This window comes from Pungitius pungitius, chromosome 11 (genome assembly GCF_949316345.1).
Source record: "Pungitius pungitius chromosome 11, fPunPun2.1, whole genome shotgun sequence".
NCBI classification, from domain to species: Eukaryota; Metazoa; Chordata; class Actinopteri; order Perciformes; family Gasterosteidae; genus Pungitius; species Pungitius pungitius.
This window is the reverse complement of record NC_084910.1, coordinates 9,823,531-9,842,680: the sequence shown is the minus strand read 5'-3', so window position 1 is coordinate 9,842,680 and position 19,150 is coordinate 9,823,531. Positions and strand designations below refer to the sequence as shown.

Genomic DNA, 19,150 nt, shown 5'->3' with positions numbered 1-19,150 from the left:
GTCCAATCACCTGCACCTCCCTAGTGTATTTAAGCCCTGTGTGCCTGTTGTCCCTTGTCGTGTCATTGTCTATGTTACCAGTCGTCGTTGGTGCACGACCTTTGGCTTTTTTTGATTTTGTGGTGAATAAAGGGCACCTTCTGGAAACTCCTGCGTTTGAGTCCTGCCTGCCTTCAACCTGCACCCTCGCTTGTGACAGAATGACGCGACCAAAGAAGGACTCAGCAGAGTCTTGGAGCGATCTGGGCCCCGACTACTTGGACGTGAGAAGTCCATTTTGGCAGCGGAAAACAAACTTTGTTTTCGGGCCCAGAAGCTACCAAAAGGCGTGCCTCGAGCTACGGGACATCCTCAACCCGAGGAAAAGGAGCCCGGAGGGGAGGAGACCACGAACCCCCCCACTCCCGGCTCCTGACCCGGCCCCAAGACGTCCGTCCCAGCCCGAGTGGGCCCCAAGACGTCCGTCCCCGCCCGACCCGGCCCCCAGACGTCCGTCCCCGCCCCACCCGGCCCCCAGACGCCCGACCCGGCCCCCAGACGCCCTTCTCCGCCCGACCCGGCCCCCAGACGCCCTTCTCCGCCCGACCCGGCCCCCAGACGCCCTTCTCCGCCCGACCCGGCCCCCAGACGCCAGTCTCCGCCCGACCCGGCCCCCAGACGCCAGTCTCCGCCCGTCCCGCCTGCCTTCAACCTGCACCCTCGCTTGTGACAGCAACAGATACACCAAAAGAAGACGTGACTAAGGCTTCGTGTAATATAAACAAACATTGTGAATGTTTTTGCCTTTACTGCCAATCCCTAAAGAGCTGTTATTAAAAATGAATTTGAGGAGGGTTTGACTACTGGGAAATTAAGTTTTTCTCTGTCATTCTAAATGGTTCCCCTTTGGTCCAATTGGTCAATCAAAATAGATGAATAATGCAAATGTAAATATATGACAATTTTGAAGATCCTGCCCCCTTTGTTAAAACACTGACTTGTCTGTGAATAACACAAATGTTCATGTGAAAAGGCTCCCATGGAAATTTACTCAAATATTATCCATGGCTGTTTCTAAATAATATGTGTGAAAAGGGTCTAAAACAATAATCCTGTTGTTGGAAGGTTATTTCCCATACCCATAGCATACCTGCATGCTCGCACCTTATCAACCTTCAGTTTAAATTATAGCAGCAGCAGCATAAAGGCACCCTAAACTTACTTTCCTTGCATTTTTTTTTTTTTTTTTACATCAGGGCTTTCAGACAATATATGCACACCCGAGCCACATTGTGGACACAAATAACATCTCTCTCTTTGCTGGGATATTTTTCCTTTTTATCCCCACACACATGAGTTCCCCCTATTGTATGACAACTAAATATTCCAGCCGGGGTCAGTGCTTATGTAGAGGGGCAGTGTGTGCATGTGTTTGTGAGTGTGTGTGTGTTTTATGAGCAGAAATGTGTAACATTCAAACAAAACGAGGGGCACAAGCACTGTAAATAGCCCCCCTTAAATAAAGCCCCACTAGTAGCCCCACTAATTCCAGAGGTTTACTATACATAGATTCTTTATGAGGTGCTGAAAAAATGGTTGTGTGGGGGTGCAACCAGCTTTCGTGAATATTTTCTGAAATAATTGATCCTAAAATAAAGACCAAATCCCCATTTTACTCTCCTTGTCACTTTCCACAAGTAAGCCAGAAAGCAGTGCTAAATGCGGTATTTCAAATTCAATTAGGAAAAATAGTTATATTACATTGTAAAAACACTCCAATAGACAAGATTTTATTGTAAAATTGTTGCTTTGATAAAATACAGTTTGGGCTATTATGATCAAATATACTATGATCATTAAACTTCTCAATGCAGAAAAACATGACTAAATTGTAGACCCATGTTTTAGAACATTATTAAAATAGTGATGTCTAAAAGTCGTTGGAGCCCACTTGCAGCAGCATTAAGGATTCCGTCTGTTGGGTCGTTTCATATATTAGTTTTGTCAAACAAACAGCCATAAAGTGTTAATTTTCTCTCACACTGCGTCCTCATCCCTTTCTTTTCATGGAGTGTTTCTCTGACTCACAGTGCGGCGACTGAGTCAAGGAGCTCCGGGTATTTTTAACAACAACACCGGATGTGAGGGAGCGGATGGATCTCTCCCCCATAAAGGTTCTCCTAATACAAGACAGGGAAATGGTAGCTAATATAAGTCTAACTGTACATTACATCCCACCACGGATTTTCACTTTTTTTTACTCGTGGCTCAACGTGAGCACTGCACCTTTAAAAAAGAAAAAACCACAAAACGTCCCCTAACCTCAGTCCCAACCGTCGACCGCTGGCCACGTACGGCCGCCAAGCGCGGGCGACTTCTACCGGTCATCCGGCGGCACTTTAGCTTCGTCTTTCACTAGTTGCACTACTTTGAACTACTTTTTTTTCTTTCAAAACTGTATTTCTTTTAATGGGGAGAGAGATGCGGAGGGTGTTGAATGAAGGTTCCCCGCTGGGACTGTAAGCGGGTGGACGAGGAGGCGGAGGAGAAGGAGAACGGGGGGCAGTTCTACTTTTTGCGGGGTCGTCCGAGCTATCGGACCTGGGATCTGCTGCTCATATTTATAACCAGACAGACGGCGGCTTGTTCGGCGCAGCGGTTTCTGCGAGGAGGACGTGACTTGAGTCTGGTAACGTTAACTTTTCTACGCCGGTCTTCCACAAGAAGGAGAAAAGTTTGGAGTAAGATAAAAAGTTTCAGCCTGGACCCTCGTCCCCTGTCGAGACTACGCGCGGCTGGATTTGTGAGCTAACGTTAATGATTCCCTCATAGTAATACAACTAGTATCCTACTTTTAGAAGGCTTTAACCGTGGAATATAACTCACGTTACCTGTTGCTTCACTTAATTGAAGCGGAAACTTCAAAATGGATAAATACGAAGATTTTGGACTGGAGGCGAGTAAGTTTATCGAGGACCTCAACATGTATGAAGCGTCCCGAGACGGCTTATTTCGAACGAGGAGGGATGCTGGAAATAACCCCGACTTTGAAGAAACGAGGAGAGTTTTCGCTACTAAAATGAATAAAATACACATTCAGAAACAGCAAGAGGAGATGGCAAAAAACAACCAGGCCATGAAAGTGAACGGGGCCCACAACAGCACGCACTACACCAAAGACAGACCCCCCATCAACAGTTACAGGCAACCGTGCGAAGCGGCGGCCAAGCCCCCGATGCTCTCCGGCCCTGTGCCCGGTCAGTACGCACAGTCTGACGGTCAGAAACACCACACGCCCGCTCAGCCCGAACCTCCAGCGGCCAGGGCGTGTGGCTACGGGAACAACTACGACTGCTCGCCGGTGTTTGGTCGCTTACCGGTCAGCCCGCCGTCAGCATGGGCCCCATCCAGAGACAACCAACCTTCCCCGTCTCTGCCATGGCCCGAGGGCCGCGGCGGGTCCAAGCAGCAGCCCCAGCACGTTCAGCCCGCCCCCCAGTCTTTGAACCTGAGTCCGGCCTCATCTGCCGGTCCAGTCCGGGGGCGGGGCGGAGAGCCCTCTGGCTCAGGTAAGGGCGACCTTCTCCCCGTCCTGCCCCTGAGTGCCTTCACAGCGGCAACGCAGCAGCCCTCCACACACGCCGCGGCCCATAGCGCGCCATCTTCTGCAACCTCGAGACCCTCCGGCAGCCACAATGGTCCTCTGACAGCGTCCCCACTCCTACCGGGACCTTTTGAAACACCTCTACCTAAAGCCCAGGTGGCATCGGCGCCCTTGATTCCTGCCAATGTGTCCAAAAGCATCAGCCAGGGTCAAGGTCAAAGCCAAATGGCGGTCTGTGGACACGCCGTCGGTGCCGAAGCTAAAATCAAGTGCCCTTCGAAGCCCGTCCAGCTATCCTGTCAGTCTCTCCACGCACAGCCGCCTGAACAGGCGCCCTCAGCCGCTGAAATGAAGTTAGAAGCCCTCACCGATCAACTAGAAAAAGAGATGGACGCCCAACCAAAGGCTGACTTCTTTGGTAAGACAGTTTAAATGAACCAAATTCAACAAGGGGCTTCTGCCAGGTGGGAAAACCCATTGAAAGTCAGAACCGCCCACCCACAGTCGAGAACATAAATCCCTTGACTTTTAATTGAATGTTTACCTGCACACACTGTCGCCCTTCTTGTGTGTCTCCTTTACACACACATTTATTCTGCGCGCTGTGTGTTCCTGTGTTTACATTTTGGGGCATTTTTGATGGTCTTTGCTGATAAAATAGCTGAATAGTTTCTCTCTTCTGTTCTTTGGAATGCAGACAGAATAATTTCCTAATTTGTTTCCTGTCTTTTTCAAAACAATTCATTGTCCGCCCACCGCCACAAACCCTTCAGCAGTTAAAGGTGGAGCCACGGCCAGACGGAAGAATGTTGCCCTCTACGAGACAGCGTAGTTGACTGAAGCCATTAGTTAGACCTTGATCACTGCATTCAGCTCTGTGCTCCATTATGTCCAATGATGGTTTTATTGGCAGTCTCTATGAGGTGTTTGTTTCACTATCAGGGGCTGTTTTCACATTACATCGCTACGGATCTGTGCTGGCACGCCGTGCATGCTTGTGCAAGTGATGAACCCATGCACACAGGGGCAATCATTACAATTTGTGGTTTCTATTTCTGGTATTTGTGGGCTCAACAAGAAACCATACTGCTGTATAATACAGAAGACCACACACATACTTATCTTGAAGATAATTTCTTGCTTGTGGCGTTTTCTGATCTATGTTCAGAGCCTAGGCCGTTTGTGAAAATGGGATGTCCTCCAATGGGAAAGCATGACAGTGAGAGACAGAGAGGATGGGATGGGTGATATTGCGTTTGAATGGGTGTGCTTCTATGTGTGAGGGAAGATGTTATGTCATAGGTCACGGTCACGACAAGGCTAAAAAAATAGCACAGCGCCGTGTTGCAGGTGTGTAGGAGAGCAGTCCAGTGTGCAATCACCTGAACTGCAGGTTTAAAGTAATATAGTACCAACCCTTTTTCTCATTCATTCCCACACATGGTTCCTGTTTGGACTAGACCATTGCTCATCCTCTGAGTCATGCTTTAATGCCAGAATAAAAATGTGCGCCGGTCAGTATCCTTCACTTCTTTGTCTTCTTAGCTGCGGAAAATAAATATTTGTGTAAATTCTTCCAAGTACCTTTTGTATATCATCATATTTGTGGATCCTATAAGGGTTCTTTGAGTCTGACGGAAAGTACATAATGTGCCTTCATATGTCTCTACAAGTGCCATGGTGGTGTTTACCATATCCAGTTAGCTGTATCCCCACACAGGGATTTATCACAGCTCCCAACTGTACACTAAGTGATGATTGGCTAAATTTCAGCTGGAGGCTCTGGGAAAATGAGTCCTGTGCCAAACGGGTGCACCGAGGGAACTCCGAGGAATGTTAGAAGGAGGAGAGCAAGGAATTTTAGATACAAGGTCTTAAGATACAAAAGGGAGGGGAGTCGAGTTTCGAGGTGCCTGCTGTGCAGCCGAGTGGATGAGTATAAAATCTGAGAGATTTAGGACCAGGTTCCTAGACGCTTCTTTGTCCTTGGCCTCAAGAGCACGAAAGGATATGGGATTTATAGACAAGTACCTCCAGGAGGGGAGAAGTGGTGGGACATCCTAGTGATGGGCCTCCCAGACCCTTCCTCTGACTTTCACAGACACACACGCTTATTCAGTTCAGCATTTGGTCTTCTGCTAAGATGGAGGATTCATTCATCTGGCTGTATAGTCAAGAACATCAACGCTTCCATTTTCTTGGGATTCTTGGCTTATACTGTGTGTTTGTGTGTGACATCCCCTCATGTATATCAGTGTGTCTTTTTGTTTATTAATTAACAGCCTATAGGCTGTCTGTGTATGCTGCGGTAAATGTACAGATGGAATTAGGCCATTTATATTGAGAAAAGTCATCTTTTATCTCTTAGTCTCCTAAAGTTGTCGCCTAGTCCTAGTTGGAACAAAAAAAATTCCACCAACCTGAGTCAGCTCTAATAACAAGCAAGGCCAGTTGTCAGCTAAAAATAAAGTTACCAACTAGAAGTAATGGACAAGGTGGAGATGGTTATCTAAATGTCATGGATACCACAGTGTAATAGATAACTAATGATGCTTGATTGTAGCGTAGAGGCAGACTACATCAGACAAAGAAAGCCTTTGAGCAACTGCTATATGAGACACAGCACAACTCCATCTGGGATATTTCTACACGCGTGTGGTGCTACGCTTGCGGCTTTTCATATTTGAATCATTGTGGATGTTTCATGGATGAAACCTTGGAGCTAAGTAACAACACTCAGCAGCTTCTACAACATATAGCAATGGTCTCTTGTCAAATGGTGGTGTCTGTGTAGTGGGAGTTTTCACATTTGGGAAAGGTGAAGGGGGGTTGGTATGGTAGATGGGGTCCCTACGTTTTGGTCCCTACCCCCACTTGAAGCAGGCCTCCAGTCTGCTAAGTAATCACGCTGCTTTGGAATATGGGACTCTTGCCAAAGACAGATTTGTAGTGCCCAAACTGTTAACTTTTACTGTTTTTTTGTTCGGAAACATTTCCACGGCCCTGTGGCCCATCTCGAAAAAAGTCCTGAATAAGGTACACTGTTCACGTTGGGTCTCTGACTTGAATTGTTTGAAGTCCACATTTACAGAAGACACGAGAGAATGAGATCATTTATTTATTCATCATCATATTTATCATTTCAGTAGTTTGAGGGCATGAATACTTTATCTTGTTTTCATGTGCACAGCTTACATACGCTAAAAACGTTCTTCTGCTTTCTAAGAATATCCCTCTTTTATCTCTAAATCTTTTTTCCAGGCAGTGGAGCCCCCAATGATGTGTCCTTTGTTGTGGCATTAGGAGAGGCTTAGCATGTATACTATATATAACCCAGTTGAATATTGCATTACACAAAGTCTAAGAAAAGAAGCATTTGAAGGTTATTAAAGGTAACTAGTAACTTTTGGGGAGGCGGCCGCGTGACGTGTGTTGGATACAGTGAGAACAGAAGTGTCTTTGTCAGCGCGTTAGCAGGACCTGTGTTGGCCCACGCTCTCCTGCTCAGCTCTATTTCCTTCTCGCCAGGGAGTTCTCTCTTTAAAAACAACATACACACACAAATAACCTCATGCACACGCACACACATCCTCACTCTGAAAGAGGGTTATGCCTGCCATGTTACTCGCATCAAGCTGTATCTGGTGGATTAAGCTGCTAGCCGACTACACGTTATGTTCAGCAGCGGTCAGGGATGCCACTTTTAACAGCCTATGTGCCAGTTGTCCGATTGCTCCATGCCACAGTGTACACACTCAGAGGGAAAGATGGAGATTGGCAAGGAACTAGTGCGAAGGAAAGGTAATATTTCCATGCTAGGTCCCAGGAAACTTGTGTTGCATGAGCAGTTCCAGATCAAAAAAATGTTGTGTTTGTGATTTTGATAAACATTCGAAAGTCAAAGGGGCGATTATAAAATAGTGCATGGCATGCTCTCATGTGATCTGCTTTTGGGTCTTTGGGCCTTTTATTGTTTTTAACTTGTATTTTCTTCTTGGATGAGTGGATGGATTATTAATGAGTAGTCTCCTGTGTGTGTAGTTAGGGCAGGAACATTTTGATTATGATCAACGTCTTTCCCAACAAACCTTTGAGCCAAGTCAAATAAGCAAATCAGGATATATTTCCCCTTTCAATGATACAGCCCTGTTTCCAGTTTCCTGATTCTTTGTACTGATTTCTTTTCTTTGTCTCCATTGTTATTCTTTGTATTTACTTGAATCACAACCCCTCTTCTTTGCCGTTTTATCTTGATACAATAGACTATTCTTAGTTTTTTCCTCAGATTTAGACGAGTTGATCAAAAAGCATGTGTATGAAATTGAAAGGCTCAACCGGCTTAAATGTGTGACTCCCTTTTCTGACTTGTTCATTCGCTGTGGCGTGTTTCAGGTGCCTGTGTTAAATGCAACAAGGCGGTGCATGGAGCCAGCCAGGCCTGCCAAGCCATGGGAAGCCTCTACCATGACAGCTGCTTCACCTGCAGCGCCTGCAGTAAGTAAACGCACACACCTTCACTGACACTTTCACCTGCTCGAGTGGTTCACAGGTACCAAGCTCATGTCACCTCCCGACTAATAGGCTGCCACAGACCTTGTGCTCTTGATTAAAAGTTGAACCATTCACTGCCCTGAGCAGAAACCAACAATCACTTGGGGATTAGTGTCCCGTGCTTGCCGGTGTTTAGTTTCTGGGTGTGTCAGTCACTCCTCTGGCCCACACGAAGACACACAAAGCAAGTCTTTTTGGCTGACCTAATTTATCCATCTTCAAGAAAATAACATTAAGTATATAGTGAGGTATTTGGACTGTATCCAAGCCTGGTGGAGAGCTTGAGACTGAAAACCATTGACTTATGAAACCACAAATCCCACGTAAGAAAGGGGAGGGCCCTTAAGGACCCATTTATAGAAGCAGTAAGAGCGTATTGGTTCAGAAATACTTTGACAACATTTCAACAGACAATGTCCGTTCTTTTATTAAATCCCAGACCTGGATACAGTTTTTATTTTTAAGACACAACGACTTTAAACAAACAACATTACATTATACACAGTTGGACAAGTTCCATGCCCTTTTCACCGTTTTCTCCTTTGTGGCCTGTGTATTGTGTGTCAGAGGGACTACTCTATGCATCTACCTAGTTGAAGGAACAATCTGGTTTGTGCTCCGACCAATTAAAATCTCTGTCCCAATTATAGGATGGGTATGCTAAATATGCACTGCACGTCGGTGACCCTCTACTCAGGCCTGTTGTTCCACAGCACCTTCGACCTTGCTGATTACCCCCCCCAAATATGTCACAGACACTGTGTTTCTTTTACCCCCTGTCCCGTGTGTTTATACACGTGTGTGTGTGTGAGAGCAAGGAGATGAAAAAGAGGAGACATGGGTTACACAACACATACCTCTCAGGCCTCTCTCCATGTGAGAGCATAACGGTTGTGCTGGCTGTGAGTGGGGGGTTGCAGGCATGGGGGCAGGCAGAAGGTCTGGCTCCCGGAGGACACTGGGAGCTGTTATGTCAGCCCGGCGCAGCGAGCTGGGAGGGCAGTGTGGGACAGGAAGGCCATTGAGTGAGAGCCCACCGCACGCAGCCTGCAGGCCGCAGGCGGGGGGGAGGGGGGGGGGCGCTGATACACACGTGTACTCATGCTGTGCCCACACGGTAAACTGCACAATGCCGTTGAATATACAAAGCCCTGTTCCCGAAGCATCCCTCCTCATCCTCCCCCAAGGTCAATTTGTTCTGTTGTTGTTGTGGAGTTGTGTAACAGGTTTCCACGACTGTGAACTCACTCTTGTGCCCTCACCCCACTTGTTACTCTAAGGGGCCTGAGAGCCAGGAGGACATTCAGGCTGCGTGTCTGCGATTCATTGGACCTCAGTGGGGCCTCTCTGCCGGCCAATCATCGCTAAGCACGACGGTGAACAAACAGTTACAACGGCAACAACCCAATTCCAGTTGGAGATTAAGCTTAAGTTGGTAATCGGGGGAACTGGTTTACACATTAGCCAACTTAAATAATCATAGTTAAAATAAAGCAATTACTTCTCCTTGTTTGAGACTCTGATATTCTTTCCAGTATATTTATAGTTTTTCTGGACTAGTGATGCAAAAACTCTCCCTCCGATTCTGCTTTTCATACTATAAAGTCAAACTACCCAAAATGAAGAAAGATTTTGTTGATATTTAAATATGCCTAAATATCTTTTGCAAGGCCGTAAGTGACTTATGTGGACTGGGATATGAGATGTTGCTTTTTTAATTTACTGACAGGAAGGAACGGGGTTGAGTCCCAATTAGGAGGACATGGCAGAGTCATTGTAAACTTCACATTACCTGAATGGAATAACATAATGGAATTCATAGAATGTTTTAATTATAAAATGGCCTTGTGTTTTGTTCTGTCCCTCAGGTATTTTACATTTTTATGAAAGAGCAATAGTCACATTTCTTTTCAAATAGCTGGTCCCGAATCCTGACTTTAATTAAGCTCTTATCACTCCGGAAAGCTTAGAGCTTTCTCTCTCTGACTCACTGGGAAAAAAAGACAGGACTGCGAAGAGGAGGGATGGCCCATATCTCACTTCCATTCCCTGTCCCACTTCCCCCTTTCCTTTAGGGACACACTGCCAAGACTGTCTTCAGTAATGGCCGAAGGCCAGCTACACACCTTGTCTCCTCTTAAGCTAGTTATTGTGTTCGCCTTGGTAAGAGCTTGCTTGAATGACCATTATTATCATATTAATGTAAGGTAGCGTAGCAGTGAAGCAAGTGGTTCAGAGAATGTCACCTGTCATTCATGTTAAAAAAATGAATCACATCTTTTTAGTTTTCACTTTCCTACTTTCTCCCCAGATTTGCTTTAAAAAAATCACTTTGATATTGTGGTATAGAAATGAATCTTAAACTATTTAGGGAAAAGAGAACCTGAACATCAAGGTCTGTTTTAACCAATTGCAGAAAAAACCAGTGCCTCGTCACATGGATGCAAATATCAGTGATCTGAACGAAAGCTTTTGATGTCCTAATACTTCCAGGATAGCTGCCATGATATACTGTGAAGGGTGGGGCAAAATGTTGGTCTATATACAGTATAATCTCACAGACATTACTGTACCATTGCCCAACCCCACAATATCCAATTATGGGATGAGCCAAGATTTCTTTCCAATGCTGACTGCTTGTTGACTTATTCTGAAGAAAGCCTTATATTCCAAATGTGTTTCCTTCAACCGCATGTTCTCTCTTTCTTATTAAGACTCCTCACGGCTAAATTACTGTGTGAGACATCTGGATACAAGCATTCAGGTTGACCGAGCACGGGCGATAAAGAAGCCTCCTGTTGACCAGGGTTAACCCCCCCACTTTCTTCCCTCGGTGTCCCCGCCTTCACCTCCCCACTCCAGAAATGTCAGGAATGTTTTCTCTTCCTGTGGGACCTGGGCAAGAATAGCTATGCACAGTGGTTTTATTTGTGTGTGTGTGTGTGTGTGTGTGTATGTATGTGTGTGCGTGCGCGCGCCCGCGCGCGTGCATGGAAGCCAGATCCAGACCATAGGATTATTAAAGCAGACAGAGAGACAGGAAGCATACGAAGCCTGTGGAGACACCAGGAAGGAACAGTGAAGAAGGATAGCAGGTGGTTGGAGGTCTTGGCCCTGGGTTGCCGTGGAATCCAACATAGCAAAGTGTTTAATCTGTTGCACCTGTCTAGTAATTGAATTTAATCAGCAGTTTTACTGACACATCTTTGATCCAGATGTGTTCCCTGTCTTACTGCAAGCCACTGTGTGCCCCAGCAATAATATATTAAGACACCAGCACAAGAGCCATTTGTTTGATTGATCTGCCCGGAATTCAGCAAGATATAATGAATATTGCAAGAGGGTCCATTACTTTGGAATGGGTGAAATTAATCACCGCGGCCTTTATGCATTAGTGCTGTAACTATTTTCTGAGACTAGTCTCCAGTAAGACGATTCAACATTCTGCCGCTTTCCTTTTCTCGTCTGCTTTAATCTACGCATTACAATTCAATAATAATAACATGATATAATAAGTGAAATGATACAAGCAGACTTTTCTGTGCGTTTCTATAGGTCGAAGGCTGAGAGGGAAGGCGTTCTACTATGTTGGAGGGAGGGTTTTCTGTGAAGAGGACTTTCTGGTGAGTGGTCAATACACAATCAATATGTTGTAGACCTCAACTTAGCTATGTGGCCTTTCAATGCGTTAGGTTGAGATAACACATTTTGCCCAGTCAACATCTCTATTGCCTCATGGTTTACAAATCTCTCTGTATTTATAAAATGAGAGCTTATCAGTTTATCCTGTACTTTACACACTTTATTATCCACCTATAATCAATCAATTCAAATTAAACACTCAATATTGCTGACTTTGACCTTATCGACACTTTCTTTTCATCAAATGCCGCAGATTCATATCAATTTCCTCCCTTTGGTGAGAATAGAAGGAGGTCCGTAACTAGAGAGGCTGCTTAGCCATGGTCCATGGTGTGGAGGGCAGTAAGGCCATTCACACTAGTGCAGAATGACTGTTTGTACTTAGAAATAATAGAAACCTTTTATTATGCATAAATATAGAATATAAATCAAACGCAATTAAAATCACAGATGATAAATTTTGATTTTGATATTTTCCGTTTTGCACGTAGCGTTTTCATTGGAAATCCACCTCCTCTTGTTTGTATTTTCCAAACAAATCCTTCACGCCGTCAGTAGCTCTCTGTGTGTATGTGTTTACTCCATGAGCCCTCATCTAATTCCCTTCCACCAAAAGCTCCTTGCTGCTCAATTAAAATCCTAATTTTTACTGAAATAAATTTGCTCTGTCTTTCTCCCTGTATGTGCTGTTAATCACGCCTGCTCCTTTTCTCGGGCCGTTAGTGTGGCCTCTACTTACTGACAGTGCTCATACATATAAACACTGATCCAAACACAGGATTCATTGAGCTCCTTTCGAAGGAACCACACTGACTTTGTTTCAGGGACTGACATGTTTTAAGAGCAAACTGTACTTGGTGATGATCTTTTTTTGCTCTCAAAGAGGGAAAGTGTTATCAGTTTTAAAGAACATGTTTGAGTGAAACTACACATGTTAATTCACCATTCAGGCTACTTTGGATCGTGCCCTGGAGACATTGTGGAGCTTTAGTGCCTAGTCTGAAAAAGAGCAGAGATTTCAGTCATCCGTTAAATAAGCAAATTCCAATCACATCACTGCCGTCTTTTCTCTGCCTGTTGAAGTACTCTGGTTTCCAGCAATCTGCAGACAAGTGCAACGCATGTGGACATCTGATCATGGACATGGTGAGTGTCTCTTCCTTCTCTCCAGTTGTGTGTACTGTTGAGTGATTTGTGTGCCTGTGTGTTTGTGTTAATGGGTCCGAGCCAAGCCATCTTAGCAGACTAAAGATCCCAAATAAGCTTTCTGTGGGCACATCTGGATATAGAATCAAGAGGAAGCATGTGCATGTCTCCCTCTCTCTCTCTCTCACACACACATACACACGCATACACATTGAGACTCACAGACTCACGGGTAAAAAAAAGAACATACAAAGCAAGCATGTGATCAAGTAAGGGAGTGATGCAGCATCTAAATTATTATTTTTAGGGATGACTAAACATCATACAGCATTTTGTATGTGTATGAAAGGTGTGATTCATTGTTTTTAGTACAGTTATTTACGTATGATTATCTGAGTCCTCTTGTCTGCTTGTTCTGATGATCCAATATACCCACATTCGAAGATCATCTTATCTCAAATCAAAGATTTTTATCAGAACAATGACTATTTTGATATGATTGACGAGACAAATTGTGAGGATTTCTGTGATTCCTTAATTCAAGTATTGACGTCCAGATTTTGGTCACCCATTCTTCTCTTCATAGATCCTGCAGGCCCTCGGGAAGTCGTACCACCCTGGCTGTTTCCGCTGTGTCATCTGTAATGAGAGCCTTGACGGAGTGCCCTTCACCGTGGACACCGAGAATAAGATCTACTGTCTCAAAGACTACCACAGGTGAGCAGCATTTGGAACGAACGAGAACGAGATGATCACATGACCTGGCTTTAGCTGTGCTCTATTAGTTTAGCATCACACAGGGAAAGGTCTAGGTGTCATATTCCAGTTGGCAGCACGGCTCCCTAACATCTCCTCACTACTGCTGGATGGGGTCTAGAAGGGTCGACTGAGTCTATTTGCCGCGTGTGGCAGACACATGAGAAGTGTAGTCAGGGATGAAAGGAGAGAAAGGGAGGGGGGGAGGGAGGGAGGAAAGATCAGTGTCCAGTCAGAGGCGCGAAGAGGGGCATACAGCCCTCACTCCTCTGGTCCAAACCCAACAACAACATGCTCTGTTAACGACAGAGGGAGAATCAGAGTATTGTGAGTGCAAGAGCTCATTGAAGCTGTGCCTGTAGCATGGAACCTTTCCTCTTCCTGCTGGGACAACGTGTACAACACAGCCAGGCACATGGACAATCCCTGTCTGGAAGCTATCTACTTTGGTTCAATCAGACCAACCTGATGTGTATTCAGTACATGTAATTTAACGCCACAGTCACAATGGCCGTCCACACTGAGAGGCTCTTTGTTATCCCCTCAGACATCCAGGTGTCAGCCATGTGTGTAGAAATAATGGATTGATTTAACTCTAACGCTCTAATTTTTCTACTCCCATTTGAATATGAGGACATGTGTGAGGGAAGGCCAGCACAACTGCAAACCTTCAATATTGAACGCAGTCAGGGTCAGGCCAGGGGTGAAAGAGAGGGAGGCTGAACAGCTTTAAGCATCGGGAGAGAGATTTGACATATTCGCAGTAACCTTTGAAGTCTTTGGATGGCCACGACTCAAATCCAGCAGATGAACTGCAGCCAGCTCACTTATTTAAATGCAGTTCAAACTGATGTATGACCGCCTGTCTCCTCACACTCTCCCAGGGTCCTGGCGCCTAAATGTGCAGCCTGTAACCAGCCCATCCTGCCCTCAGAGGTGAGCTCACTTTCCCCTTTGCTAGGGACATCATCTATTGACTAAATTCTCCTATCAAGGTTTTGTGGTTAACTTCTCTAAATCAATCGATTTAACATCACAACTCGAGATCCTTTGTGTGAAATCTGTAGGATCTGGGTTTTGTTTCCGTCACTGGGTGGACGTATAAAAATATGAATTTTAAGGTAATGCTCAGCTAACAAGCACAATACTAGTAGTCCTTACGTATAGTGTGTTTTGTAGGATTATGCAATGCGGTAGTTTTAGGATGAAGTGCTGTCTAAGCTCCTGGACACAAGTTTCAATGCACAGGGAGTATAAATTCAATCCCAGCATGGCGTGAATGATCAGCTTTATACCTTTGCTACAAGTTGTTCCCTCTCACCTGAGGACCCTTGACCAACAGCAGATCAGAACATTATAAATCCTCACCTGCTCTTGTTTACTCAGTTATTACCCAAACATAGAACTAAACTGTGCAAGTGGCATATTGTTCAATACAGCCATATTTCCCTGTGGACTACAGGCCAAACAATGTGAGGCCTAATGTTTTTGTGCTTTGATTGGATGTTGTGTGATGGAGGAGCAGATTAATAGTGGAGAGAAGTACAGTTCACACACAGGCAAGACATGATGGCAAAAGCAAAGAAATATCCAAATTTAGAGTTGACTTGGCTGGAATGCCCCCTGCCTTCCCCTTTGAGTAAGCAGTGTGGCTGTTATTTAGAGGAGAGGTAATGTGTGTGTGTGTGTGTGTGTGTGTATGTGTGTGTGTGTGTGTTTTGGGGAGAGGGTCTTTGTCTAGGCATTTATGTAAGTTGTTTCTACGGATGTGATATTGTAATTAGAGAAAGATGACAGAAAAAGAAAAAAAACTCCTGTCTTGAAGGCAAAGAGCACACAAATGCTAAATGTGCAGATTGAGAAACAGGCTCTTTGTGCTTATTAATACATTTACTGGGACAGTTTTTATTTTGTATCTACATTCTTGTGTGCCAGTGTGATTCATAATTTGAAAGTACAGACAATTTAGCGCTTGGCTTACAGCAGTGTTCGCATTTTTTTTGACTGAACAGAAAGGACAGCGATTGGCTTCATTTGTTTGTCCGAATTTCATTCCAGGGGTCAGATGAAACCATTCGAGTTGTCTCCATGGACAAAGACTATCATGTGGAATGCTATCACTGTGAGGTGGGTTCAAGAAAACCAAACAGCATATTTCAGTGAAGCCTTGCATTTGAAAATGTGCCTGTCTAGCCAGGGACCTTCTGAATGGTTCATTAAGGGATATCATTATGAGTAGATCCCTAATCTTAATTACAGTCTTTGCGGCAAGGACATGCTGCTGTGGAGAGCAGGTATGCGACACCTCATCATCCCTATCTCGTCATTTTACTCAAGTGTCTCTTCTTATTTAGGCTGATTGACAGCCGCTGTTCTTTCATACATGACAATACTAATCAGAGGGCTGCGAGGAGCAAACCTGGATTTTTGCTCACCGTCCAACGTTCAAAGAGGAGCATCTGAACATTAGAATTCTTGATTTGTAAACATTTCTTTCTTGAAATGGCAGGCCAAAAGGCAGAGCAAATTACATTAAAATCATTTTAAAATAAGTGAATTAGTGGACTAAAGTTGGACATGCTGCTATTGATAAGGAAATTCAAAGTTCTATTTGTTGTAAGTGTGATGGTTTTACATATCGTGCTTTTGTATACATTACATACCATTTATATTTCCCAAAACGTTTATTTATAATTTTATAATTGCTGTGTATGATATTTATGATGTAAAATTGTATGTATTTATAAATATCTGTGAACTCCTAAATAACTAACTCCTAAATGACTTCTTAATCTAAATGTGACTTCCTGATTAAAACACATCAAAAGTTGGGACACTTTCTCATTGAATTGAATGAGATGAAATGAATGTGTCCAAACCTTTGACTGGTAATGTATAAAAGGAATCCTTTATTGCCCATGGCTGTTTTTTTCTTCTTCTTTGTAGAAATCAATCGGTTCTAAAGGCTCTAATTGCACTTTATGGCAGCAATTATTTCTGTCCAATCTGTCAGAAGGTCAATGCAGAGCAGATATCTCACCAATGATCCTGCGTTCCTCTATGGAAGCTCTTGTAGCCTGTCCCGGGTGAGTCTAACCTCTGTGCGTCCTCTGCGCTCATCAGGCCTGCTCCATGGAGCTCAACGACGAGGAGGGGCACCGCTGCTACCCTCTGAACGGACACCTCCTCTGTCACTCCTGCCACCTGAAGCACACGGAGCCCGGCTGCTCCTCTCCGGTGGCCGCCGCTGCGGCCTCCTACTGACGCTGAAGCGGACAGAGGGCGCCCCCTGGTGGCTTGGTGGAGGAACTACCCGTGACCGTGCAGCAGGAGTCAATGTGTGCAATTCTTGTTGTAAAGGATTGATTAATGCAACGCATCCGATCCTTCTACGGTTTGATGTGTGTTTTTACAGGGATGTTGATGAAGTTTCCATTATGCCTCAAGAGGTTTTCTCACAATAATGAAGGTGATGTAATACAGCAGATCCCTACTTTGAATACAAGGAAGCATTGCGTTAGACCTGATGCATATGGACTTTGTGTGGCCATGTTTTTTTTTATAACTGTAAATATGAATTGAATAGGCTGTCCAAATATCCTATATATATACTCCTTTTAGAAACAATGTACCTTTGTCACGCTCAATCCGATTCAATCCTAAAAAAATCCGGTTCGGCTTGCTTATTAGCTTTGCAATCAGAAAATACGGGTTCAATCACGTAATAAAGTATACCCATGCATTAATAACAGCCGGTGTGTTTTCGTATAAGATATATATACAAAAAAAAATAACAAATTGGCATCGAGCATTTTGCCTATTTTAAACAGAATTGACATCTTCTTGAGAGGAAAAGTTCTGTTGGTTGACCTGCACAATCATTGTGACTCTTTTTCCATTTTTAAAGTTCTGTATGATCATATCAAATGATAACCCGTCAGCATGACCATTCCATAGAATTAAACAATGCCCCATTGCATTCCCACAGCGTGCAATGCCTCTGTATGCTTAGGGTCCATCATTTCACAGTCAAATAAAATAGATGAGTTACTTTTTCTTCTCATTGGTTTAGTCATGCCAGGTGAAATGATCCACAGCAAACCACAGACAGTATTTGTCAGATGCAGTCCTCTCTAAGCACTTATGCTAGATTTGTGAGTTTTTTATTTAACCATGAAGAAGTTGGTATTAGGGTTGTAGATCAATATATTGTTGCATTTGCAAGTTATATTTAAAAAGATATGTATTGTATTCCTGTATTAATTTACGTACAATTCATTTTTGAATTCCTGCCTGAAATACTCATTTGAAGTGTGAATTACATTTTTTTTTTCATTTGCCATCTAGATTTTATTCATGTTACTAAATAAAAGCTTGCCAGTCATTTGAGTTTCTTTTTCATAACCATCTGTAGATTACGATAAAGCGCAACATAACATGAGTGTTAAGAAAACATAACTTACATTAAAACAAATGGCAATTTCGATTTGGTTAACTATAACTTGCTATTTGACAACTTAACAATATTAGTGCTTCACTAATGAATTTGCTTTGAATTTGTATTTCGTCTGAAGGAGCCCGGCATGCTACAAATAGTTATTAACTTGTAGATTTCCCTGATAGTTCGCATACTTTTAAGTATGAATTCGTATTGGGAACATGGGGGATGGTCTTGATTGTAAGTAGATTTTTCTCTTTTCTTATAGCAAAGTTATGGGGTGGAGCGTTTTTTCTACCGATTGTGATATGTCACATTTTGATAAGACTGTTGGTAGGAACAGCCAATCCCTTTTCTGTCTGCCACCAAGAAGCAGTGCATTAGTCAACCCAACATAGTGAGAGTTCACATAGTGCTGTCTTGGTTACATATAAAAAGTTATGCATTTGAGTGAAGTTGTTGTAGTAACTAGAAAATGCATTTCCTGCTGAAAATGCGTTGGAATGCAAAAAGCTGAATTTAATTTCAAAAAGTTGCTTAAAGTACAGAAATGAAACAAGCTGAAATTATTCTAAACATTGCTGAAAGAATAGAAAAGGCTGAAATACATTTAAAAATGGCTGAAAATACAGAAATGAGAAAAGCTGAAATGAACTTGAAACAATTGCAAAAAAACTGAAATGGGAGAAGCTTCTATGAATTTGAAATCACAGAAATAATAAAAGCTGAAATTAATTTCAAAAAGTTGCTTAAAATGCAACACACTGAAATTATTCTAAACATTGCTGAAATAGAAAAGGCTGAAATACATTTAAAAATTGCTGAAAATACAGAAATGAGAAAAGCTGAAATGAACTTGAAAGAATTGGAAAAAACAGAAATGGGGGAAGCTTCTATGAATTTGACAAAATACAGAACTAATAAATGCTTAAATTACTTCTAAACATTGCTGAATCTTTTTCATTCAAACTTAATAATGAACTTGGTAAATGGACTTGTACACCGCTTTGCTAGTCTTCTGACTACTCAAATCC

The 19,150-nt window shown here is 43.5% G+C and overlaps 1 protein-coding gene across 1 annotated transcript; it reads left to right on the top strand.

The window, feature by feature from the left end:
• The first annotated feature begins 2,115 nt into the window (after positions 1-2,115).
• On the top strand, positions 2,116-18,380 carry LOC119198025 (LIM domain-containing protein 1). The gene is made up of 8 exons (XM_037454832.2): positions 2,116-4,001; positions 7,976-8,077; positions 11,690-11,757; positions 12,860-12,922; positions 13,509-13,639; positions 14,563-14,614; positions 15,737-15,805; positions 16,802-18,380. Exons 1-8 carry the CDS (start codon positions 2,906-2,908, stop codon positions 16,940-16,942), a joined length of 1,722 nt encoding a protein of 573 aa, XP_037310729.1. The 5' UTR covers positions 2,116-2,905; the 3' UTR covers positions 16,943-18,380.
• Positions 18,381-19,150: the final 770 nt, after the last annotated feature.

What these genes read in the sequence shown, in the direction of transcription:
- LOC119198025 (XM_037454832.2), top strand. Translation starts at nt 2,906, where the DNA reads ATGGATAAATACGAAGATTTTGGACTGGAGGCGAGTAAGTTTATCGAG. An exon ending in TCTGTGAAGAGGACTTTCTG is followed by an intron (nt 11,758 to 12,859) that starts GTGAGTGGTCAA and finishes TGCCTGTTGAAG; the next exon opens with TACTCTGGTTTCCAGCAATC. An exon ending in TGTCTCAAAGACTACCACAG is followed by an intron (nt 13,640 to 14,562) that starts GTGAGCAGCATT and finishes ACACTCTCCCAG; the next exon opens with GGTCCTGGCGCCTAAATGTG.